At 33.7% G+C, this 27999-nt stretch overlaps 1 protein-coding gene across 8 annotated transcripts; it reads right to left on the reverse strand.

Moving 5' to 3' along the window:
• Window positions 1-450: 450 nt before the first annotated feature.
• Window positions 451-27856, reverse strand: LOC143232258 (uncharacterized). Of its 8 annotated transcripts, XM_076467433.1 has the most exons (5): window positions 27807-27847; window positions 22764-22813; window positions 15681-15841; window positions 3099-3386; window positions 451-2826 (listed from the first exon to the last, which is right to left on the reverse strand). In XM_076467433.1, the coding sequence occupies exon 5, from the start codon at window positions 2776-2778 to the stop codon at window positions 2209-2211; it is 570 nt and encodes a 189-aa protein (XP_076323548.1). In that variant the 5' UTR covers window positions 2779-2826; window positions 3099-3386; window positions 15681-15841; window positions 22764-22813; window positions 27807-27847; the 3' UTR covers window positions 451-2208. The 8 variants fall into 8 exon arrangements, with proteins under 8 accessions (XP_076323548.1, XP_076323540.1, XP_076323541.1 ...); XM_076467425.1 differs by lacking the exon at window positions 3099-3386; XM_076467426.1 differs by lacking the exon at window positions 3099-3386 and having other exon boundaries at window positions 27792-27810.
• Window positions 27857-27999: the final 143 nt, after the last annotated feature.

The raw sequence follows: 27999 nt of genomic DNA on the forward strand, positions 1-27999 counted from the left end.
CAAGTTTGACTGAAATTCAAAATAATTAGTTATATTATAGTTGCACTTATTTATTACCTCTAAATTTTTTAAAGTCTGCACTCTGAGCTTATGAAATTAGTAACAACAGTGGTAGAAAGAAGTTAACTGTAATTATGAGTATCATTTATCTACAGATAAACATTTCATGGCATATATTCAGGTACAGTGTAACAATAAAATATTTTATTAAAAGAAAGTAAAAACTAAGACTTTATGTATATATCTTTGCCATTTATAAACTTGTAGGTGATGCTAAAGAATATGTGAAGTCTACTATTAGGTAGCCTCCACTCCTATAACAGAAAATATTTGGGCATGACGATAAAGAGAAAAACATATGGTTGGAAAAATTAAAAGTTCATTTAGTACTGTACATGTTTTAGTGAAGTTTATAAATGCTAGCACTAAAGAAAACTGACCTAAAGGTGAAGAGTAATTAATAATTTATTAATACAACTAATACTACAGATAATATTAAACTATCAGAATTCATAAAAAACTAATTTCTGTGAAACTGCAAACTGTTAATTTGTTTCTTCCTTTTGTCAGTAGCAACATTTAAAATTTATTTTAAGTTATCATTTTTTATTGTATTGCTCCAAATGCACTAGCACTAATCTGTAAGAATGTAACACTATTGTGTTCATGTAACTACTTCACAGATTAGATAGATCTTCACCAAAATGGATATGGAGGTTCATTTGGTCCACATAGAAATATATACAGATTTTCAGTTTTTCACCAGTTTTTATGATTATTTTTGAATTTTTTACAATTACAAATAAGGGAACTATTAGGTTGTCCAGAAATAAATGTCAGGATTCTCACTGACATTTAGAAGCTGAATATTTAGTTGGTTTAATCCAACGTTTGTCTCTTACAAAGTGTCTCAATTGTCTGCTGTTTCAACTCTACTCAGAGTAAGTTTTGCAATCCAAAAGCAGCATTAACAAGAAAGACTTTCATCTGATTATCCTCTATGACTTCAAACTTAGATGAAAAGCTACCGAAACTACATGAAACATCAAAAAAGCATATGGCCATCGATCTGTTACTGAACATACAGTTCAGCATTGGTTCCAAAGGTTCTGACATAAAGATGAAAGTCTTGAAGACCACAAAGTGCATGAGCTTGCAGTAAAGCTAGGCAGAAGCAAATCAGGCATTGCCAACCACCTGTGTGTGATTGGAAAGATGAAAAAGTTGGATAAGTGGGTTCTTCACGAACTGTCTGAAGACCAACAAAATTGGCATTATGAGACCTGTCAAAGATAGTGCTCCAAAAATTGAACAAATTGGGAATCAAGATTACGCCTCATCCACCTTATTCCCCAGACCTTCCCCTACATATTTTTTATTTTTTCAAGCACTTTGACACCTTTTTGTACAAAAAGTGGTTTCAAAACCAGATAGCTGCAGTAGAAGCTATCATGGAGTTCTCTAACCACAGAAACTCTAATTTCTACACCAGAGGCATAAACAGCATCGTTACACGTTGGCAAAAATGTGTTGAAGCAAATGATGCTTACTTTGATTAAAGCATGTTTTACAACACTGGTTTATACTTTTCCAAACTTCACAGTTCAAAAACAACATTTATTTCTAGACAGCCTACTAGCTTTTCATATCCTAAGATAACCTCTCATTAATCATGAATTTATGTAACTTTTGTCCAAGGGCTAGTAAATTAATATAATTTTGCAACTGTCACAACAGGTTTCTGTAAGCCTAGAAATTGATAGGAACTTTGTACATTGAAAACGTTTTATTTACAAGATCCTTAAAACTAATAAGTGTCTTAAACATAATTGCAAGCAAATGTACCACAAATATTACAATTAACTCTCCACTAGTTACTGCTGGAATTCCCTATACATGTTACATAGAAAACATAGTATTTTAGGTCACTTTTCTACATCAAGTAATATGACTGACAAAAGAATAAAATTACTTAATATGATGTAGTATGTGACCAGTGCAAAAATAGTCCAAATGTATCAACTACCTAACGCCACTGCTTATCATTATATTGGGCAAATATTTAGTTTTGTCATATTCTGTTATTTTGCCACTAGTTACAGTTACATTATCACAGATTTTACATTATTTATTTTATTTATCTTCTTGTACAGTTTTCAAACTAGCAATTCTCTAAACAATGACTTTAAATTTTAAAGACATCATGATTTATACTGCAATAACCGGCTCTTCTCTTGATTGTCTTCCTCTTTTAAACCAAGAAAATCTAGATCTTCTTATCCTTGATGTTTCAATCTCTCTCAAAGTTGATGTTTGAGGCTCATCTTCATTCATAGCAGGTGGTGCTGAAGGTTCTCCAGGTGGTGTCGATGGTATTTGTGGGTACACTGAATCTATTGCCACATTTTCTGGAAGAAGACTATATGGTGGAGGTGGGACAGTAGTTGGACAATGTGGAAAGTTCAAAACAGGTGTTAGATTACCATGACATCCATGACAGCTAGGTAAGAGAGAATTAGTCTCATGACTTACAGACCACTGACCACCTACTTGAGCACAGTTTTCTGGAGAAACACCACAAGAATGATAATTAGTTGGATTTTGTCTTGGATGGATTAGTCCTTCCTTTCCACATCTCTTCTTATGACACAAACAATAATAAATGCAACAGCCCAAGACTAATAAAATTGGAATGCCTCCCAATAAGTGGTATTTAAGATAACTCCAAATGTGTAAGCCATGGGAACGGTGTAGTTGTCCTTCACTGGTGGCATCCATGCTTTATATACGTTTTAAGTTTAAGAGAGCTGCTGTTTAATAAGATCACTAGACAAAAATAAAATTTGGATTTAAAATATTTTACACACACATATAGCCAATATAAAAAATATTTCATCTTACAGCTATCATGTTAATTCATGTTATGAAAATCATTTTTCTTATCAATGTTTTAGAAATTAAAGCTGTAAAACATTTAGAATAAATAGGGTTTTCTAATCTCATAATAACATTTTTTCTTACATCCAATAATCTCAATATAATTACTATTCACATTTGTTAAATTTTTTCAAAAGTGAAATTTTATTTCCAATAGATACCTCTATTCACATGTTAGTGTTTCCCAATCAAAGAAATGGGAACATGGGGAAAAGAATACATGGCAGGTCAACTTCAGTCCAAACCCAGGTGGTAAAGGGTACTTTTTGTTCAGTCTGTGGTAGAAGAAGAGCTCTTGACCAATTGAGTGAGGATTTATACTGATTGGCTCTGAGCCTATTCAACATCAAACCAGCCAGGAATCAACAACCAGGTAGAGGTAGGATGTGTGAACTGTATCTGGTGGGTCATCTTCAGTCTAAAACTAAGTGGCATCAGGAATTTTCTATCTGTTTTACAATAGGAAAAGGGTTCACATCATATACATCAACAGAACACCACTGCCTAACTTTCAGTGGAACTGTTAACTCATGAGTAAACCTCCATGGTCCACCACCTCAGCAGCTAGGAGCTGATGAGTATTAGTGACTCCTGTATTCCACCAGAAGAAGGAGGTAAAGCTCAAAGAGAAGAAAGGTGTGCGAGGAAGAACTGCATAATGTGGAGAATGAAGGAAGTGAAAAGAACAAAATAGCATAGAAAGAAATGAGAAATCTGAAAGTATGAGAAAGTGTCGTGCTATGGCCAACAATGGATGAAAGTGACAAGCCTTGATTGAGCAGTCATGTAAAAATGTAGAAACCTGGAGGGCAGAAGGCCAAAAATGAGAGAAAACCCAATGTAAAGACCAACTACTGAAAATGTGCCATTTTTGATGATACAGAAGGAGGAAGGCTACACAAGAATAGAGTCTAGAACATCTTACAAAGGACTAAACAAAACTGATGCATGAATATAGAATGATGACATCACTGGATGTGAGAAGGAAGAATGAGGATGAAGCAGTAGGGAGCAAGACAGATGATGAGAAAGGAGGAGAAAACCAGAAAAGATTCAACAGAGCAAATCACAGTTGAGCAAGTCAGTGCAGAGCTATAAGGACTAAGAGAGAGTTAGACATAGAGAAGAAGGTTGAACCTGTCCTGACTAAATGCATTCACAGCTAGAGCTAAGGGATGAGGAACAGGGGACCAGAAAAGGGGAAGTGTGAGATTGAGGTGAGTGGCAAAAGTAACTAGAAGAGAAGAGTTCAGATAAGAGCAAAGCTACATAAACACCAGATAATTGAGGGACCACTCCATAGATAATACCTTGTCAGGTCTTAAAATATGATCCAAAACACAATGTAGGAAACCTGAAATAATACGACATGTGATGAAATATATATGCAAGGAATGGGCCTAGAAATTAAGAGACTGAAAGTGTGGAAACAGAGAGTGAAAATGGATGTCCTGAAGTAAGGTACTGTATCCAAATATGATGGTACATATAAATGTTCGAGATAACCAGGAAAGTCAACTATTCAACTATTCAATCCACTCCCAAAATGTTTTTCACTCTCAACAGCCTGATTACTCAGTAAGAAAGGCCATTGTTTTAAATACCTAACAAAGAATGCTATATAAAATAGCTCAAGCAAGCTTTGATGATGACGCTAATCAATCACTAAAGTTGGGGAATGAGGAACCAAGTGGCACCGTATCATTAGGATCCAGAGAGGCTGAGCTCTTTCACCTACGGGTAAAATGTTTGGTTTAAAAAAAATACAAAGATAAAAGGATGAAATCAATATTCAAATATCAAAGAAATATAATAAAAACAATGCCACACAAAATAAGCATACGAAATAAGTAAACTTATTTTGCAGTTTTGGTGTTAAACATACACAGCTATAAAATACAATAAGTCAATTTTCAAGTCTCATATTAGCATTTTCTATGAATATCTTGAAGATGAAATAAAAAAGTCATGTTATTTTAAAACAATTATGTGCAAGTAGCATTGCTCTTTTAAACATAAAAATTCATTTTTTTTACCCTACAATGTCAAAATTGTTGTTCTGCACTTAACAACACAATAATTAAGGAATTCAGTTGTATTATTTTTCATGTATTTCTTAATGCTCAAATCTGGCATCTAACTCTCATGGTAATCATAATTTCTCACTTGGAAATCAGATAAAGTAATAATTTTTAGACAGATAAAACAATATTCCTTAGAATATGCAAGATATCTACTTTATTTATTACTTTTCATTATTTCAAGGTTTATTATTGTTTTAAATAGAAACCTTATTCTAAGATTAATAGTTTTTTTGTTTTTTTTTCAATTTTGCACATAGCTACTCGAGAGCTATCTGCGCTAGCCGTTCCTAATTTAGTAGTGTAAGACTTGAGGGAAGGTAGCTAGTCATCACCACCTACCTCCAACTCTTGTACCAACAAATACCATCACATTATAATGCCCCCACAGCTCAAAGGGCGAGCATGGTTGGTGCAACTGGGATTCGAACCCGCAACCCTCAGATTACGAGACGAACACCTTAATGAGCTTGGCCATGCCAGGCCTCATTATTTATTATCACACAAATTATTTCATATTATTAGTTTATGGATTTAAGACTAACTAAAATTTACTACACTGACCAAAGTTATAATTTTTTTAAAATTGAATATATATTTTTGATAGGTACTTAATCTTCCTCACAATACTGCTATTCTTATTTAGTGCTGCCATTTATATAAAAAATGTTTTTGCAAATTACAAGCCTTGAATTCCCACATACAACATGACCAGTGTAGTTTGACCATGACAAACCTCCACTAATGTTTTGTTTGTTTTTCTTTTAGCAAAGCCACAACGAGCTACCTGCTGAGCCCACTGAGGGGAATTGAACCCCTGATTTTAGCGTTGTAAATCCGTAGACTTACCGCTGTACTAGCGGGGGGGCACCTCCACTAATAGGAACATGACACACCCTCCTGATGCATGTTATTTCCTCTATTCAATTCTAACAAACTGTAACTTTGATATTAGGTAGAAAAGAAAGAACCAATTTTAGGTGCAGAGGAAGAATGAGAGGAGGTAAGTACCTATCTGAAATGTATTTTCATTATAGGAAAATAATAGCTTCTGGTACATTACCTCACTTCTTCTTACATGTATAGCTGGAATCCCACATTGAATAGGTTGAAGAACCACTATGAGAGACAGAAACAAGTATCCTTTGAAACCAACCAAAGAATACCCATAAATTGTGATACCCACTGACAGAGGAACATGCATGGGAGACTGCACCACTTCTGTACCAAGTATACTCTACACTCAGTGTAGAACTAGGTGTCACATGCATGGGCAGAAAGTGAAAAAAAGCACAACCAAAAGGGAATAAAAACCAGACTGATTCAAATCTGAACAACAATACACTAGAATCTCAATCACGGTGAAGAAAGATGGCAAAAAAACCATCTTCAAAGAGGAATAAGGGGAAATCTAAAATGGATACACTGCAAGATACAGAGTGGCTAAGGCATAACAAACTGTATGCAGCTGGTCAGCTTCAGTCCAAAAACAAGAAGCATCAATTATAGCTTTCAACTGTGGTAGGAGGAAGGTCCACACTATCTTCACCTCAAGATGAATAGAAAAGAGTTATATATATCAAACCAATCTAATAAACCCTAATAAATCCACAAACACAATACATCCTGAAGCCTGACATCTGAATGACAGTACAATGAAATGTGCCAATGTGGCAGTTCACATCACACCAAATTCACTTTGACCAGAACCCCACAAAACAACAGCAGCATCGGACAGGGTAAACCTCTGAGGCAGAGTGCTAAAAAGAGAACCTTTGTCCCAAACATTATCATCCTCTACACATAACTGCATGTTGGAGCTCATGCATCAAAACATCACCCTTGAAGACCCAATGCATGAAGGTGAAGAATATGAGGCAAAACCACAAAATTGCAGTGAGGATGAGGAATCAAATACAAGTGTGAAGATTATGTTGATTGCTCCATCTCTAATCCATAAACACTCACAGGGACCAACATTCAGGTGATGGTGGAATAAAGAGTTCCAGCTGAAGGGTTGTAGTAAATGTGATAGATTTACTCCAAACACCACCATTCTCCAGACAGGATTGCACAAAGTTGAAGCACAATATCAACTTCTGAGTCCCCCACATGTAAGTGGATCACTTCTGTAAAATGCACAAAACCTCACTCTCTGAATAAAACAGCAAAGAAGCTGGGTACAGCATCAACCACAAGGAGATGGAGCATATCTATTTGTAAATAGGAGCAACATCATCATCCAGATATGTGTGCACAGAAGCTGAAACACAATGCTAATTTCTGGGTCCCACCAAATGAAAGTGGATCATTTTTTACAAATTATGTTAAACCTTACCCTATGGGCAGAACAACACAGAAGTTGAGTGCATCATCAATCAACATCTGGGACCTACTGCACAAAGGTGGAGTTCAACTGGAGGATCACACACTATCTACACTAGCAGAACACCACCACCCTATCCCCTAATAATGAAAGTGATCCCATTTAAGAGAATACCTCCATGGTCAACTGCACCAGCAATTTCAAACTGGGAAATAACAAGAACTCCATACTTCATTAGAAGAACAAAGACAGTGGGGGAAAGAGTGAAAAATTTTGAGGAATGCCAACACCAAAGATAGTACAATGAGTGACCACAAAAATCCTATATTAAAAACATATGGTCTTTGATTTACTCAAACAAAGGGATGAGCATATTAATGAAGCAAATATGTCAATAGTGAATAACCTCCACAGTGGAACAAAATCAGCCAAATGTGTCTCCATCAGATCAGAAACCACCTGATAGTCATTGGAACTGTCCACAATGAATAATCCAACATCCAGACACATAGCATAAGTTTGAAACTCTAGTGGTAAAAGCTGGCAAAAGACAGGAAGCTGCAAAATGAAAAGCACCTGTGAGATATGAGAGAGATCACAGTTTCAGAGTGACACAAATGAGTGGCCAAAGACTAAAAGGTTGAAGGCAGATTCACAGAATCCATACATGATGCCACAAACTTTGGAAAATCTCAAAAAACAATGGAGAAAATCAGCCATTAAGAAATCAACAACAAGAAGGTAGCCAAACCTGTGGAAATACAGCATTCCTTCCAATAAGATCCGAACAACAATTAATCCAAGTATGAAGAGATGGAGCTGATGAGAACAATAGTACCAGTAAGAAATGAGGATATATAAGAAATGTATCTGCCCCCCAAAAAAAAAACACCTCAAGGGATCAATGGAGTGCCACATAAAGAAGATGCATTTTGGACAAATACTGTAAGAGAGTCATAAGGGTAAGACAAAAGTGTAAAAATAGATGTGGAAGAAATGGATAGGATTAACAAAGACATTAGCAAAAGCGACTCTAACTGCTGAGAGTCAAGAAAAGGTTGATCAGTTTGCTGACAAGCCAAAGAATAATCATTAGAAGCCCATGAAGGACATGACATGCTAACACAAGCCTTCAACTGATAAACAAACTGCACAGCATAAACTCTAATGACAGGGTAAGGTAGGATTGTTTTTTTGTTTTTTTTAATTTCGTGCAAAGGTACACGAGGGCTATTTGTACTAGCCATCCTTAATTTAGCAGTGTAAGACTAGAGGAAAGCAGCTAGTCATCACCACCCACCACCAACTCTTGGGCTACTCTTTTACCAAAGAACAGTGGAACTGACCATCACATTATAACATCCCCCATGGTTGAAAGGGCAAACATGTTTGATGCAACAGAGATTCGAACCCATGATGGTAAGGAAGGAACAGTATCATACGAAAACTGAACACATCTGAAAATGCATATCTAAAAAAGCAGAGTTAGTCCTAGCAAATTCTTAGGAAATGCACAAATCATAGCACAGTTACGAGGAGGAAAAACAACTGTTAAAATCCTCCTCAGCATGAACAGATTTGAACAATACAGGAGGAACTCAAGCAATATTAAGAGATAAAAAACACCTCATATAATGATCAATCTTTTGATGAATGATAAAAAAATATTTCAGTTTAAACCCTCAGCTCTGAAGACGGTAATGGTATTAAGTACAAGTAATAATATCAGAAGTTGTAAAACACAAACTTTGAAATTCATATTACTCTGTGAAGAAGTGTGAAAAAAAAACAATGTACACAGGTAGGGCATCACAACAAACTACTATAGGAAAAATTGCAGCAAATAAATAAATCAAGTAAATCACTACTTCACAACAAATGAAAATGAAATGAACACAAGAAAATTGGAAAATGTCTGCACTTGATTACTGCATAACAAGAACTGGTAGTTTAGTAGAATCATATAGAGGTAGTTATGTGTTGGTAGGGTTGTTACATGACAATTTATATGTGAAAAGCATGTTGACTGTAGGATGTGTGGGAGTGCAAGGCTTTTGGCATTTAAAAACATTTTGTACATAGAGAGCAACACTGAATAACAATAGCTGTGCATGTGAGAGCAGATAACATACCATATCGGAACTAAGTATAACTCGTTATCATGGTGTAGTAGTTCATACTTTCACACTGGTTCAAACAGAGTGAAGCTTTTACCACAGTTTTGGTTATAATGTTTGTTATATCTACTTTTATTCTTAATTATATCTAATGTAATTATATGTTTACTATTTTATTATAATGACTGTTCTGAATTGTCATCTAGTATATGGATTTAAAATGAACATACGTGTCCTGAGATGGTCAAACCTTGAGGTATTAATGGGGTTATGGCCATAAATATTGGTATAAAAAATGGTACCCAATTGTTGAAACAATCCATTCTTATCATCATATGTAATAAAGATCAAATACTATATTTAATAAGCTATGTTCATTAATAGGTATAAAATATTTTTAGTTTTGATTTATGTAGATAATTTGCATTGTTCAGAAGTTAATATTTATTAAAACTACCTTGAATGAATTTCTATGGGTCATCCCATCATGTATACATTTACAGGAGCACAATTTTGAAAGGCTATATAAAATGTGCATCTTTTTGAGTAAATTTGAAGTGTGGTAATCATTGTAATCACATTTACTGAACTGCACTGGATACAGCTGGATGTCTTGCTTATCTATTCTACTGTGCTGTTTGTAACAAATTATTGTTGAGTCATTTCTAACATAAATAACAGAAAGTATATTAAATATGAGTTAATATCCTTATTAATAAATAATTGCTTAAATAATTATATAACTCATCAAAATATATGCCATAACATTTATTCAATTTATCCAATCTTAGAATGTTTGTCTATAATACAATAAACTCAAGAACATAACATTATGTTTCCTATGTCACACAAATGGGTACACTTAACTAACTGTGTATTTGAATAACTTGTAAAAATGGAGCAACATCTTGCTGATACAGGTAAATGGAGTCACTAAATTTAAAATGTTATAACTGATTCCCTTCTTAACATGAGTTTTAAAAAGTTTCTATAGCTTGAAATTGAGCAAAGAGCATCAGATATAGCATGATATAATACCATTCCTAACAGATGTTACAAAAAGGGATGGCAACAGCAAATGAAACTTTTTGCAGGTCTTGGATTACAGTGCTATAGTGTATTGTAGGTCATTTTAGAGCTCTAAATTATCAATTTTTGGCTAGGATGATCAGTAAATAAATAAATTTTATCATTTTATCTTACATTCCAGTGGTCAAATGTACTGACAAATTAGCTTAAAAACTGGATATTTCATGAAAAATTGTACACAAACCAATTTTATAGTAAATTAATAAGTCTTTTGAAAGACAGATATGGAATGTTGTGTATGATCATACACGAATCTCTTGCTTTCTTATTTTTTTTTGAAATTCTAAAGAAAACTAACAACTGGACAACCCTCTAATTGGCAAAACCAATGGATAAAGATGTGCTGCCGAATGATGCAATGGATATTACAGATACTGCCTACTCAAGCATCAGAGTAGCCCTCAAGACTTCAGATGCTTAGTAGACTCTAGGATTACTACTTACTCTAAACAGTTCAGACCATCACCAAAGAAAGATATTACTATGAATCCAATGTTATTAGCTCAGCTTTGTGTCACAAGTTCATAGCAAAGAATAAGGCAGTAGAGCCATCAGTAGTATGATAGATACAGCTACAAAGGTGCCCAACTGGAAGATGCATTATGGTCAAATGACACAAACATTTGTTTGTGGTAAGGTTTCAATATAGTGTATATATATATTCCTCCAAAATTTGACAGTCTTTCAGTTAACACTATGTCTTTCACATACAAAAAATCAAATGTTTAGTGAAGTATTTTAATAAAATAACAAAGACTTACACATGAATATACTAAGTATTTGTTTTAAATGGTCCATGTGCAAAGTAATTTTCATGTTAAGATTAGAATTACTTATCCTCATCTCAAAAATCTCAAATTTCTTTGTGTAATCCATAAGATATTCATACCCCTCCCCCAAAAACAATTCTAAATAAATCCAAATTCCTTTTTTATCTTTCTGTAACAACTTCAACTTATAACATGAAACTACATTAGTTTATCCTAAGTAGCTTTAAACTCATAAAAGTATACATCTATTTATAATTAAATTTTGTTGCTGTATTGTCATTTTAACCAGGCCTAATTACTGTCTGTACCACATTAAGTTGTAAGTCCCTCAGATCAAGTGCAGCTCGCACTATACATTACCTACATGCTGCTCACATGCATGCCTTATGAAACATTTTTTATTATAATGTATTTTACCTAATCTAATGTTATCTTACCTAAAAAGATCCTTATTTTTACATTTTAGTTATTTATAATAATAAAAAACAAATATGAAAAACAAGAAATATAGTACTTACCCAATCTTTATTTTTCCTGCTGTTAATAACTGAGGATATGTTATCCCACTATTTTATACTGATGGTTGTAATGTACTAAATATTTTTTATTAAATCATGCATCAAAGAACATAAAAAATAGCATGCAAGAAGTAGAAAATTTAGCCTTAGTCAAAAAATTTTCCTAGCTTTCTAACTATTCAGTAAAAGCCCTTACAGATTCATCTAAGCTAGACATTAAGTTTCTCACATGTTCATTATTTGTATTCTGTGTGAAACATACTATTAACACTATGTTCAGAACACAATGTTATACATCATTTGATAGATGAAAACATTGACTCTTTATGGTTATAGGTAATGTATAATTAAACACAAGAGCAAACTATTAACAAATCCTGAGGAATGATGATTTTTATAATGATTAATCTATGTCTAACTTTCTACTTTTTCAAGGGGTGGAACAGAAGAAAAGATACCTAAAGAAAATATGTCACAAGCATCAAACTGGAGGGAAATTCACATTTATTTAAATATTGCCTTGTAGAATTAAAATCTTAAAACTTGTATACAAATATGATATGAATTATTAGCTATGATTTTATGCTACACTAATTTATATAGCAAACAAAAACTATTTATTCAATGAAATTTTGATTGCAAGGCAATAAAACGTTGTCATGTATAGTAACAGATATCAAAGACAAAAAGGTTAACTAAAAATGACTCATTGTCACCTGCCAAAAGACTATCACCACCAGATACCCTGCAACCCACCTCAGGGTTACACAAGGATATAGTTCCTTTCTATAAAACAGTCTGTGATCACCAATAAACTATTAATCATTAAGATGTTATTCATGATTCTTATTATCCTGATGATGACTGAAGAAGGTTGAAACATTGTTCTGTACTTTTATTTTAATTAAAATTTTAACACCCATACCAGCTGTCTTTAGAATACAATCAGATGTTCACATTTTCTTACACTGAAAATTTATTTCTGATAAGTACTCACCTCCTCTCATACAAAGACATCTTGATCCTGGATTGCTCTCTAAGCATTTTTCACTAACAGCACACTATTTTTTTATACCCATCACTTTTGCACCATTTGAGAATGTACTGATCATGTGACTATCCTCTATCAATTATACTGCACCCTCTACTATTCTATGGTAATCCTTACTTTTAGGAATTAGCAGATGTAAACTAAAAACAGTGTCATGTCAGGGAAAAGAAAGGGTGGAAAGTGGAGATAAGTACCTATCATTAATATATTTTCAGTGCAAGAAATGGCTAACTTCTAAAACATTCTTCTCTCCCCACTCAAAGCTAGAATCCCACACTACCAAGGTGGAGTGGCCAGTGAAGGCACATCAATATTCATTCAAGCAGAAGAACAGATGTGCAAGAATATGAATAGAAAGCACACATGTGAGGTATAACACTACTTCTGGAAAAAATATGTTCTTCATCCAGTAATTAACAAAAACAAAAAGAGGGTGGAGCTAAATTGGCAGACATCAATGCATTCAGAAAAGAGACCTGCAGCACTGAATCAATGAAAAGGTGCTGTAGACTTGAAACAGCACAGCATTAACAAATATGAAAATTCTGGTGTGGAAGCAGCAATGGATTTATATAAGAATGTGCCAAGGATATATCAATGTATATCAAATGAATTCCATGAGGGAACATTTAGTGGAAATGCCTTATATAAGATCTTGAGATCAACAAGTGCAATCCTTCCAGGCTAAAAACATTCAGCAGAAGAATCTTGGGGAGACAGAATGAAGAAAACAATCACAAACATAAATGTGATATTGAGGATTTTCATAACTAGCCTGTTGTTGACAGACATGTCATGGTGCTAGAGAGAATGTGGACGGGAAAACCAAGAATTGTATATGAACAGGCCACGTGCAGTCCACCCAGGCTAAAAACATCCAGGGAAAGTGCCTCAGGAAACATCAGTTACGCCAAATGCAATCCATCCAGGCAAAATCATCCAGAGGAAGCAACTTGCATAAGCTTATTTAGATCAAAAAATATTATTTGCCAAGGCAAAAAAAAACCTCCAAGGGAAACACCTTGGACACATAATATTCAATAATTTGGCCAAGTGTGGTTTGCTTGGGCAAAAACATTAATAAGAAGTGCTTTAGATCATAATTATTATGTTATTGTATGATTGTTGTTCAATAATAAGCATACCAATGAAAGCCCTATCTCACCAAGAAGGTACACAATATAATAATTCTGATTTCGTGTATTGTACAAAACCTACTCACAAGAAAACTTCCTCAGTCCAGTGACATAGGACTCAGAACCAGAAGTGGCAAGGACTCCCATGCTCCACCACAAGACAAGGGAGAGCATTACATGTTGGATAGTTTAATGGAATGAAACATAAGAAACAGAGCAAGGAGTTTCTGTGATTTCCTATTTTGAAACACAGAAAGAATCTGATTGGTAGAATCAGAATCCCCAGATGATTTACTCGTGAAGTCCATGAGCGATGGTTCTTTATATATGCAAATGATAAAAATATATATACACATACCACCATATTGGCAGCCTATGATCTTACACCCCATCTCAACAGCAACCATTGCAGAAGTATACAGATTTAGTGCTAATATAATATTAAGCATAACTGACCAGGCAACACCTGCCACAATGTGAGATCCTGAAAAATGATGTATATCGGCTAAATAACATAAAACAGTACACTGAGTAACCACAGTCAAATGTGAACAGGTGTGTGTAAAATCGTAGCAGGAACAATATGATACCATTTTGAGGAAAACACAGGTCATACAGATAATATGCAACAAATGTATTGGGGGTTACCCACAAACCAGCCTGACTGTGAAATAAGGAAACATTATGTAAATTGTGACCTTTCACAGACAAGTCAAAAAACAGCAGACTTGTGAGTTGATTAACCTATCCAGTGAGCATAATTATAAGAGACACACCTGTGATGTACAGCACTACTTCTGGCATAGGTATACACTTTGCCCAGTAATGAATAAATTCAGATACACAGGGTGAAACTTAATAGGTACCATATCATTTAAGAGATCTACCCTTACACAACAGACAGTACACAAAAGTTCCACATATGTAACAAGCAGGAGCATGTGAAACAATGATAGATGGATTTTACGAAGGTGCTGTGAGCTGATATAAGAATATGTGGTAAACACTTTGGATAACACAGAGTTTGTCAAATGTGGTCCATCTGAGTAAAAAAGATCCAATGGAAGCACCTTGCAAAAGAGTAATCATGGTATACTGTGTTAGTAAGATTGGGAGATCAATGAGTGTAGTCTGATCAGATAAATCACATACCAAGAAAGAACATTTTGATAAGTGGTAGTATGACAAATGTGATCCATCCAGACAGAAGGCATCCGTTACTATTTGTAATGTTCGTGAAATGGTTTTCAGATGTTTGTCTACAAAAGAATGACTACCCAAGAAAATTTTTTCTAAAATATATACCAGATTAAAATGGATTATCCAGATCAGAAATTGTACTCATGTTCTTAATTGTACTTCATATGAACTAAGCCTTTAGAGCTTTACAGTTAACAAACTTTAACACTACTTAGTATGAAATTGTACATTATTTATATCAAGAATTTCAATTCACATCAAACTTTAATGTAGAAAGTTTAAATCTTCAAGTTTATGGCTTTCCATTAGAAAGAGATACTGTCATAATATTCTGTAATAAATTTAATTAAAAAGGCCAACTTCCAAGGGTAAATGTAACATGTCTCTACCATACAATCCAACATGGCCAATTTCAGCACAAGAAAATCATGAACACAGGAAAAAATGATACTTACCTATACCACTGCTTGTGATCTGCAAAATGCAAGAAGGTATCTTTGCACCAAATTCCATATAATTTGGCTGACATACACATGAGCAATTCACTGAAACCTTAGTTTGTGTTGGGCTTGCTGAGAAATTGAGTAAAAAAACTGCCTATATTCCTGTTTGGTACCTGTAAAAAAGTATCTTTGCATCAAATCTCATGTAAACAGGTCAAAATGTAGTACTGTCAAAAAGCCTTAAAATAATGTTTTTTGTGGGATCTTGACCCTTATAATCACTCAATGTGTGCCAGTCCAATATTTTTGTTTCTCACTGCATAGGACCTGTAGAAAAACATCTTTATACCAAATCCCACATACAATGGTAAAAACGTGGCTAAGTATTTGATCTCAAACCTCAAAATTATGCTTTGGAGGTTATTTTACCACTAACCCAGGGGTTCCCAACCTTTTGGCACTCGCGACCCCTTACCTAAAAGTTTGAAACCCATGTGACCCCCTACTTAGGGCTTACTATCAGCAGCTTAATTTTTCTTTTATTTTCTGTGAAGGAGAGGGAAAGAAACATCTAAAAAAATATTTTAAAATTCTGTAATTATTTATTAGCAAATTAAATCACATTGGTCCAACCTGAGTTCACAAAAAGAACATATATTTCTTAAAATAACATTAACATAGGTTTGAACAGCTATCCAACCCAGCTAGTGAGATGCCTGATGTTGCATTTCAGCAGCAAGCTTTGAAATTCGTGGCCGAGCATTTGTTAGAGCCAGTCTCATATCATCTCCAACATCCAATCTGTTCCTATTCTTTGTTTTATATTGACAAGAGTAGGAAATCCTGCCTCACGCAAGTAGGTAGAAGCAAATGGAACAAGGACACGTAAAGCTATCATGCTGACTTTGGAGTATGACTGATACATAGCGCACCAGAACTGAGTCACGGATTTCACCTTGAAGAGATCACGAGCTGAAGAGTCTTTCCTTAGATCCAGAAATTCATCTTGGATATCATCTGGGATGCTGGATACATCAAGTTCAGTACAAAATGGGTTCCTTACCAGGGCCTCCTGTTCCTGTGATAGCTCAGGGAAGTAACGCTCGACTTCCTTTTCTAGAGACTGAAGATGTTCGGTAATCTCATCCTTGAGGAACTGATCCAGTTGGATCTGAGACTCATCCGTCACTCCACAAAGTTTTTCAAACATAGCGATGTTTCCAAGATTGGTTTTCCGATGCCAGTTCTGCAGTTTGGAAACAAAGGCCCGATGACTATCTTGAAAAAGGAGAACGTGTTTCCCTTCCTTGAAGCTTCAAATTGAGCTTGTTCAGCTGGTCAAAAATGTCGGCTAGGTACGCAACCCTTTTATTCCATGCTTCATCTTCGAAGTGAGCTACAAGATCTTTCCTTTCTTGAATCTCCAGGAATAGCTTTATTTCATCTTTCATTTCAAAGACACGATTAATAACGTTTCCTTTAGACAACCAACGTACTGCTGCGTAGAAGAGAAGAACTTCGTGGTCAGCATTCATGTCTTTGCATAGTTCATTGAATAGGCGAGTGTTGAGTGCTTGAGTCTTCACATAATTTACAATTTTTATTACAGATTCAAGCACTTCCTGCAGAGAGGCAGGGAGAGTCTTACTGGCGAGAGCATATCGGTGAATCATGCAGTGGATGCCCTTTGCTTGAGGTGCTAGCTTCTTCACTCTCGACTGGAATCCTGATTTCGATCCCAGCAGAGCTGGTGCCCCATCCGTACAAACCCCACACACGTTTTCCCATTGAAGATCTTCGCCTTGAAAAAAAGTTGAAACTTTTCCATGACATCATCAGCTTTGTTGTGGTTTCAAGTGCACTGCAGAATAAGAATTCGTCTTTGATGTCACCTGAATTAATGTATCTCACGAAGACAAGCAACTGAGAACATGAACTTACATCTGTTGACTTGTCGAGCTGAAAGGAGAACAAAGGGGAACCCTTGATTTCAGTCAAAACCTGTTCCTTCACATAATAATAATATAATAATAATAATAATAAATTTATTAAGCAATAAATTAGACACAAAAAATCAAATATCAATATAAAACCATCAACAAAGAGTTAACTCGTCCTGTGATGGTTAAACACATAATAATGTAAAATCAAAACTTACAAAATCAATATAAAGTTCCCAGAATATTATCATCAGTATTTAAGATCCATTGTTTTAAGTATTTCTTTTGATTAACACGATTAATAGAAGATCTTATACTATAAGGAATAAAATTATGAATACGAGGTGCCAAATAAAGATATTGATGAAGTGTAACTGTTTTACGTGGTGTGGGTACATTAATTGGAAAAAAAGATTGAAGTCGTGTAAAATATGAAGTGACTTTAAAAGGCCTATTAAAAGAAACATGCAATGTAGATAAAGCTAAAAAATATAAATAAAGTTTATCATATGAAAGAGGGAGTTAAATTTACTGAAATCGGTATCAAGCCTATGAGTAAAATAAGAGAGAAAACACTTTTTTGCAACTTGTGAATAGGAATTAAAAAAAGTCTTATATGTGCCACCCCAAATTGAAATACAATATTGTAAGAAAGATTGAAAGAGAGCATAATATACACTTAACAAAATATGATAAGGAGCACAATGACTAAGTTCAAAAATTAGCATAGAACTATATTTTAATTTATTAACTAAAGAATTAATATGAAATTGCCAATTTAATTTTCGATCTAAAATAATTCCTAAATATTTAACAGAGGAAACTTGAGTCAATTTGGGACACTTACAATTAGGGTAAGTATAACAATCACTAGAATGATAAAAAATAGAAGGAAAAGCTGGAATGACACCATAAAGGTTAAACTGAAGAAGAAAAGATTTAGATATATTTAAGGATAAGTCATTACAGAAAAGCCAATTTTAATTTTATTAAGATCACTAGAAATAATGGCTTCATTAATTAGATTTGGCTTACTATAAACAACAGCAATATCATCGGCATAGGCTTGGATATCTCCAAAAACTGTTGGTAAAGAATATCATTTATATAAATGAGAAATAATAAAGGGCCCAGAACAGAACCTTGTGGTACTCCAACATTAATTGTAAGCCAATCACTATAATTATTATGGATACAAACTGATTGCTTTCTATTGTGAAAGTAAGAAAAAAACCAATCAAAACAATGCCTCTAAAACCATAATAAGATAATTTATTTAACAATATTTTATGATTAACAGAATCAAAAGCTTTGGCTAAGTCAAGAAAAACAGCAATTGGATGAAGATCAGAATCCAAAGCTTCTGTAATACTTCCCACAAGTTTAGCAACAGCAACCTCCGTTCCAAGCCCAGGCCGAAAGCCAAATTGAGAAGGAGACAAAACTGAATGTCTATCAAGAAATGATAAAATTCTAATCTTCATAGATTTTTCAAATAGTTTAGAGAAATGTATTAATAAGGAAATAGGTCTATAATTCGTAAAATCAGAAATATTACCAGATTTATAAATAGGAATGACCAATGATAACTTTAAAGCATTAGGAAACTTCCCTTGAGTAAAAGATAAATTAATTAAAAAAGTCAAAATTGGTGCAAAAAGATTAGCATTAGCTTTCAAAATCTTAACCAAACACCATCTACACCATTAGAAGCTGAATTTGATAAGGAGAAAATATTATTCATAGTTTCAGATACAGTAACAGGATATAGGTAACAAGAAGAAGAAGGAGCAGGAGGCATGCCCTGAGAACAAAATTTAGGATTGGAGCAAGTAGATTTAGCAACATTAACAAAAAATAATTCAAATCAGATAAATCAGTAGTACCAAAATTACAAAATTTCTTATTTTTTTTTTAACATCAATAATAGAGTTAACAATATTCCAATTCTGTTTAATAGTTTTAGCATTCTTAAACAGGTTATGATAATAAGTCCATTTAGTCTTACGGGTCAAGCTAACAACATAATTCCTTAAACACTTAAATCTAATCTTTAAATAAATATCATCAGGAAATTGATGTACTTTCTTTTTAACTTATCTCTTTTAATCATTAACAAAACCAATTCACTGGTAATCCATGGCTTAATTTTTTCTAAACTTTCGTGACACAGAAACAGTAGTAGTACAACTTTGAATACAATCAGTTAACACTTCAGCAAAATTATCATAAGCAACATTAACATCAGAACAATTCATAACACAGGACCAATCTGAAAAATTCAAACAAGAACTCAATTCATTAAACTTAATCTTTTGAACATTTGAGACATGTTCTAGATCCGATAAAATGTCTATACATAAAACAATTGGAAAATGATCGGTCAAAAAACTCTCAACAATATAAGAATAACAATTTTAACAGTATTTCCACTAATTAAAAAATGATCAATACAAGAATTAGTAACATTGGTTATCCGTAGGAGAAGAAATAATAATACTAAGATTGTTCTCAGACAAAAACTTAAAATATGCATTCTTATAACAAACATCATCAAATGCCAAAACATCTATATTAAAATCACCAACAAGTATATTAATATCATATTTGTATAAATTCAATTCTAATGAAAGCTCATCAATAAATTTCAATACAGGCAATCTAGGAGATCGATAAACAACAAAGAGATTAAATTTCTTATTTTGAATCATACAAAATAAAATTAAAGCATCAGACTTAATGTACTGCACTTCTTTTATCATAGTCAGTATCTCAAATTTAACAAAACTGCCACCCACTAGCCTTATTTAGACCAGAAGATGAAGAATAAAAGGAGTAACCTGGAATCGAAAGGAAACAAATCCATCCTCAACAAACCAAGTTTCAGAAAAAGCTATTATATGAAATTTAACAACGCTTGATTGTAAAAAAACAAGAAATTGGTCAAAATTTTGAGTAAGACTTCGAATATTAACATGTATTAAATTTAAATGACCAACAGAAAAAACATTTGGTAAATCAGAAAGAGAAGACAAAGTTGGTGTAACACCAACAATATCATCAAAATCATCAGCCATTGCAGTATTTATAAATTATTAAGATCAATCAAGCAACGTAAAACAATGGGCTGAGTAGTTTCTGATTTCCTAATAAGAATATTACCATTCGATACCCAAAGAAATTTATAGCCAAGATCTTTCTGTTTTCGTTTTGCTTGCATGAAAATATCACGATAATATGGGGAGAGATGTTCGTTAACATAAACTGGATAAGATTCATTACAGACCTTAATATCATTAGTATTAAGAGAGCGAAATTTAGTTTTCTTAAGTTTAAGCAGATCAAATTTAATTTGCTTACGACAAAACTTAACAACAATCTGTCTCGGACTCTTATTTTCAGTTGTTTTCTTTCCTATACGATGAACAGTGTCAATATCTGTAGGAGCACAGTCAACCCCAAAAATAATAATAATAATATAATAATATTATATCATAGACATTTTAGAAATGAGCCTCTCTATAGTATTATTTGACAGGGATACTTGCTGCATCTTCTTTGCACTGGCTTCTCCAAGAATAAGATTTACTGCTTTCATCATGCAGGGTTTAAGAAGTGTTTCTCCAATCGTATGAGGCTTTTTTTGTTTAGCAATTTCGAATGCAATCCCGTATGAAGCTTCCACTACGGCTGCACTCTGCTGCTGAAACGACCCACTTCTATCGATTATTTGGCTTTTAAGACACCGTTCATGCCGTTTGAAGAAATCCAAACCCTTCTTTGCGTGTTCTGGATGTTTCAAAACAAACTGTGGTTTCTCGATGCCATCGTTGGTGAGCACAGTGTTGAAGCCAATGTTGAGGTAGCATTCTGAGTATCTGCGCCGTTTAGCCATGGACACAACTCACCTCTACTGCTTACTTATCTCCTTGTTAAAATAAAATAAAAATGTTGAATAATGAACGCTTTGGCAACTGTAGATCTTACACTGACTACTTGTGGGGTGCAGGTAGAGTAATGATGGGGTAAGTATTGGGAGGGAAAGGAGCGTGGATAGTCGCGAATTCGTCATCCACCAATCAGCAACAGACATGCACTCACGCGTCGACAGCGAAAGCACACACACTTAATCAAAGCTAAACAGACACACAGCATCACGTACATGCTCGTGCACTCACATACTGCTACTCACTAGTACACACATACATACAGTTGCAGACACATACACATTCACACAGGCACATTCACTCACAGGCACGCATACATACACCCATAATATCACCTAATGACATTGAACTAACGTAGCACACGTTTTGCTTTGCAATCAAAAAAAAAAAATGTAACAGCATGGAAATGTAATTGATGAAATAAAATTAATGTTATCCCAAGCTACTTCTAACAAGGCTACACCCACGGTTGGGAACCCCTGCACTAACCCCATAAAATCCCTAAAAAGGCTTAAATAAAAAAAGGTGTATGAGCATATTCAATCAAGGGAATATTTCAAAGAAACTTAAGAAGTGAAGGAATGGTGTTCAATTGAAAAGTCTTCTAAAGAAGTAAGAAACAAATGAAAAACAGTATGTTTCTCTGCAGAAATATAATTACTGTTTAAGTATGGTTCTTGGTTATTTTTACTTAATGGAATCAACTAACATAGTTTCCACATTATTTATTTTCTTCTGTTTTCTCTCCAAATGCAAGTTATTAACAATACTGCCTTTTGGGAAGACCTGTGAGCTAAAAGTTCAGTAGTTTAATGTAAAATAAGAAATAATCATAAAAGTTCAGTCTTATAATGTGTAATATAAAAACAACCATTTTAACAAATCCCACTGTTTTAATGCCATTTGAAATAAATCTGAAGGCAAAAAAATACTTTAACAAGCTTTCTACACAGTTCAATTCTATCATGGTAATAATTTATGAGTGAAAGAAAACAAAATGTAATACATGACTGCTCTACAGGACAATCCAAAACTTTAATGCAAAAAACTCTTTATGTACAAACTTTACACATTCCAAGAGAAGCACTTCTAAAATACTATACACAAAAGAGTAAACGTTTTCAATAATGAAAGCTATATAAAAATTGTGTTAATCCATACACATATAATCTACTTAATGCAAACTATGTTTAAAGTGTTTTACTTACTTATTTAAAATTTCCACACACAAACTCTGCATACTGCAGAGAAGTACATCCTAATACCAAATAAATAAGGCATTTTCAGTAACAAAAAGAAAACAAAGTCATACATATAACCTATTAATGAAGATGGCTAGTAGTGGTATTAAAACTAATTAAAATAAAGAACCATGTCTTGACCTTTGTAGGTCATCTTCAGGTTAGCAGAGGTTAACTTAGTGTATAAAATGCTGAACTTGGCTTAAGGTGCCTAAATTTTAAACATTCAAATAAAAACTCTGGAAACTGAAAGACAGACATTTCTCAATATTATATAAGTTAATTACATGTTCAGTAATAAAAAACATACATGTAACACTTAATGTACTCAGAACTTGCGTAGTTCAACATATATAAAAAACGTCATAATTGCCTGTAGGGACTTGTACAATATAAAGCTCCAGTATCTTGTAATGGCACCAATGAAAATGCTTTATCTAGAAAATAATGAGAAAGGCTTACTAAAATACAACACTGATAAAACAACTAACAAAGGACAACTCTTGAACTTATCTCCATGATGTAGCTGGTTCCCTTCATTACGTACAATGAAATGTTTTTATAAATCATAAACAAATAAACTACAGAATGTAAAACAGTACATAAATGACTGTAATCATAAAACATATAAGGAAGTTAATTCATAAATTGTGAATTCTAGATTTTGGGGAATAAGTGCGCAAAGTTGTTCCTTATGATTTATATAAAATATTTACTTTTGCACTGGCCATCCTTTGAATCTGCATTAGCAGCACAAAAATAAGAATTTTGATAATAAACCAAAATTTATAGATTATATAAATTATAATGAACATTTTCATCTGTTTAAATATAAACATGCATAGTGACACATTCAACTAGTTCTAAAACATAAATAAAAAGAATGACAAATAAGTACTGACTGGTGACTTAGAAACCAAGAACTTCTGAAGTCTTCTGTTAATACTTACTCCAAGAATGGCAAATACAAAATGTATTTTTATCTTCAACTGTAAAAAGATAACTTTGCATTTATCACTACTAATGTAGAATTTGTAATATGAATTCTTTACTTCTGATCACATTTACTTTTTGTATTTTGCATTATGTAGCTCATTTCTAAGGATTTATAAATACATTTCTCTCGTAACTTTTTTTAAACTTTTGTTTAAAGCCACACAAGGGCCATCTGCGCTAGCCGTCTAATTTAGCAGTGTAAGACTAGAGGGAAGGTGGCTAGTCATTACCACCTACCGCCAACTCTTGGGCTACTCTTTTACCAATGAATAGTGGGATTGACCGTAACATTATAACATCCACATGGCTGAAAGGGTGAGCATTTTGGTATGATGGGGATTCAAACCCATGACCCTCAGATTATGAGTTGAGTTCCTTAACCACCTGGTTGGTCATGGCTGGCTGCATTTCTTTTAGTACAGACTACAAAACAGAAAGCTGTCAGCTATATTTCTCTATATAAGTTCAAATTTGTCTTTTTTTTAAATTAACTTAACAGTGGCTACATTTGTTGAACTGCAGTATATTTAAAGTAAACATATTTTCACTGATACCAATACAAGCTGTTAAAGGTAGTAAAGTCTAAAGCAGGGGTGGACAACTTATTTTTCATAGTGATCACAACTGTGGCTAATGAAAACAATGAACACACTATTAAAAAAAAATAATAAAAGATGTTAGTTTAATCAAAATAATTGCATTTCAACTAACCTTCAATGTGAAAATTGATGAGGGTTTTCATCAACAAGTTTCATGAAATTTGGCTTAATATCTCAATGAGCATTTCAGTTCTACCTCTAAATTTATGTCAGTAAGCCAAGATCCATATCTAGACTTGAGAAAATCTGGAGAAGAATACGTTGACTCACACACCCATGTGGATCCAAAACATGGAAAATAATTTTATAATTGCTACTTTTAAATTTGGAAGACTCATTTATCAGAATAGTGAGGCACATCTCTCTGAAAGAACATTTTTGTTTACCTTTTGTGAATTCTACGCTTGCAGGGTAAGCATCTCGTCTTCAAATCCACATTTATCAAAAGACAAAAAAGATGTAATTTCCTTACTAAAGTTCCTGAGTCAAATTGAAATGAATCATGAAAAATTCAAATATCAATTTCAAATTTCTATATTCAGAGAAATGTGATTCAAATTTTTGATCCAGTTTACACAGAGATCATCTTTAGCATCAGAGAAATCATAGTCATTAATTTCTAGAAAACTATTTAACTTTGCAAAATGTGTCAAATTATTTTTTTTTGTAATTGTTCCACAAGGAGGTTTAGCTTTAATCGAAATTCATGAATAGACTGTGATTTCTCACTCATTATTTTACCTCTTCCCTGAAACTTCATATTCAAATTATTCAAGTGAGCCATCATGTCACACAGAAAGTGCAAATTACACTGCCATGACAAAGTTTGAATTTCAAGGAAATTTTTCAATCTTACCTTTTTCAACAAGATACTCTTTATTCGAGGAAATAAGGAAGTAAATAATTCCAAGGCTTTTCCTCTACTCAATTATCTTACTTTTACAAAATCAGTAGGATCATCAAAGTACATTCAATGCTTTTCTTCAAAAACTCAACAAACTGTCGATGGACAAGAGAGCTTCCACTTCTAATATAATTCACAATTCTTACAACAATGTCCATCAAATTTTTCAATTCATCACTTTTAGGCATCTGAGCACATAACATTTTCCTGATGCAAAATGCAATGGAAAGATGGCAGCATGGACTTCACATTATTTTCAATTAAATGCTGCTTCAAAGAGAAACAAATCCTAATTTCACCCAAGTCATGATGGCAGCACCATCTCTTGTGACAGAAACCAGTTTTTTTTAAAACCCAGGTTGCATTTTGTTGACATTTCAAGAAATTTTTCAAAGATGTTTTTCCACATGTTCGATTTCGTAATCAACAAAGGCCAAGCATTTCTTCCCTCACTTAGGAAATTAGTTACATATCGAACCCAAAATATCAACTGTGCAGTGTCACTAACATCTGCTAACTCATCTAGTGCTAAAGAAAAATACAAGTAGTCTTTTAATTGTTCAAGCAACTAATTTTCTGTCTTTTGCTAACCTCTAGCATTCTGCTGACAATTGTTCTGAATTAGAGATTATTTACCTTTTGAAGAATATCTTATTTTTGAATCATAATTCTCCAAGAGTTTCAATGACCACAATCAAATTTTTTTTTTTCCAGTTCAGCATCAGAAAATGATTTCTTTTTTTTGAGTTAGAATCCAAACTACTTTATAGCTAGCTAAGGTAACTAGATCTATCGATGATAAAAATCTTTTTAGGCCTCCATTTTGTTCACGAAGTTGTGCTTTCAGACGGCAAATTTCATTCACACATTTGCTATCAACTGGAAATTTTACATCAAATTCGTTATGAAAATTGTTAAAGTGTTGCTTAAGGCTGTATACTTTATTATTCCTAAAACTATTTGTTAACAAAGGTCACACTGACTTATTATTTGCTTTAATCACTAAATTTCAACTTCCAACTTTCATTAAATTCTCGTTTCACGTTTTTCCAATCACGCGCCATTCTCTTTTCAGCAGTAATGCCTGAATCAATTAAATTGTCTTTATTTTCTGAGTGTTCACCATCATCTGGATTCTTTCGTTTCCGAACTATCCACTTATCCATATTATGGAATTAAAAACAAAATATATTTAAACACTTGAAAGTTGCACAATAAAAATATGTTCGCAAGCACATGAAAAGAATAAATAACTCGACAACAAACATTTAAGCCTGACTGACGTTACAAAATAGGCGTAATCTGTGGCAGTGATGATTTTTTTTTTGTTATAATTTCTCGCAAAGCTACACGAGTGCTATCTGCGCTCGCCGTCCCTAATTCAGTAGTGTAAGACTAGAGGGAAGGCAGCTAGTCATCACCACACACCGCCAACTCTTGGGGTATTCTTTTACCAACTAATAGTGGGATTGACCGTTACATTATAATGCCCCCACGGCTGAAAAGGCGAACGTTTGGTGTAACGGGGATTCGAACCCGCGTCCCTCAGATTACAAGTCGAACGCCTTAACCCACCAGGCCATGCCTTACCTGTGATGAAGCTCGCGACATTAGCGATGACGTGAAGCAGTGCAGCTGCTAATTATCAAATTTCCGATAAAAAAAATAAATGATCTAAAAAGTTGATTCCTAAACCGAGCTGGCTACAGTTGTGCTATCCACTGGCTACGTGTGGCCAGTGGCCATGAAGTTGTCCACCTCTGATCGAAAGTCAACATGCATATCATGAAGTACAACTATAACAGTACAAGTCCTTTCGTGTAATCAAACTCAAACTAGTCAAAGTCTATAAATAATTAAGTACACAAATTCTCAAAATGTTTACTATTTTTATGCCAATTTATGAACATTAACTTGATGAAGTCACATTAAGCATTCTCAAATGATTAAACAGAGATCACATGATTTATTTATAATTGTACAGATATAAACTATATACTATATAATTTTTATAAAGTAATTAAGCAGGTAATATAGTATAACGTTTTTATGTTGTTTTATCACTGAGAGCGTCTGGTCATTGGTTTAATTTATAAATACCATAAGTAATGTTTTGTTTGTTTTTGAATTTCGCACAAAGCTAATTTAGCAGTGTAAGACAGCTAGTCATCACCACCCACCGCCAACTCTTGGGCTACTCTTTTACCAACTAATAGTGGGATTGACCGTAACATTATAACGCCCCCACGGATGAAAGGGCGAGCATGTTTGGCACGACGGAGATGCGAACCCGCGACCCTCAGATTACGAGTCGCACGCCTTAACGCGCTTGCCCGTGCCAGGCCCATAAGTAATGTACAAACATATAAAATACAACTAATCAAATATACACCTAAACTATATTAACTTAAAATAACGTACTATTAATATTAAGCTTATTGTCAAAGTGTTCGTTATCTTAAAAACTGTAACCAAATTCAATGAAAAGATTCGTACAAGAAATAACCGTACCTCATCTGCAATACCAAAACCGATTCCATTCACTATATTTGCCCTCTATCTTTTGTTTTATATAATATATATTAAAATTTACAAAAAATATTTAAAACATAGGAACAAATTTATTTTTCTGTTTTGTGGTAAGCATAAAGCTGCTATAGGTATAAACTGTGCTCTGCCTACTGTAATGATTGAACACCATATT

This window comes from Tachypleus tridentatus, chromosome 11, assembly GCF_004210375.1.
Source record: "Tachypleus tridentatus isolate NWPU-2018 chromosome 11, ASM421037v1, whole genome shotgun sequence".
Taxonomy (NCBI): domain Eukaryota; kingdom Metazoa; phylum Arthropoda; class Merostomata; order Xiphosura; family Limulidae; genus Tachypleus; species Tachypleus tridentatus.

Coding starts and splice junctions, on each gene's coding strand:
- LOC143232258 (XM_076467428.1), bottom strand. CDS start 2,778: ATGGATGCCACCAGTGAAGGACAACTACACCGTTCCCATGGCTTACAC.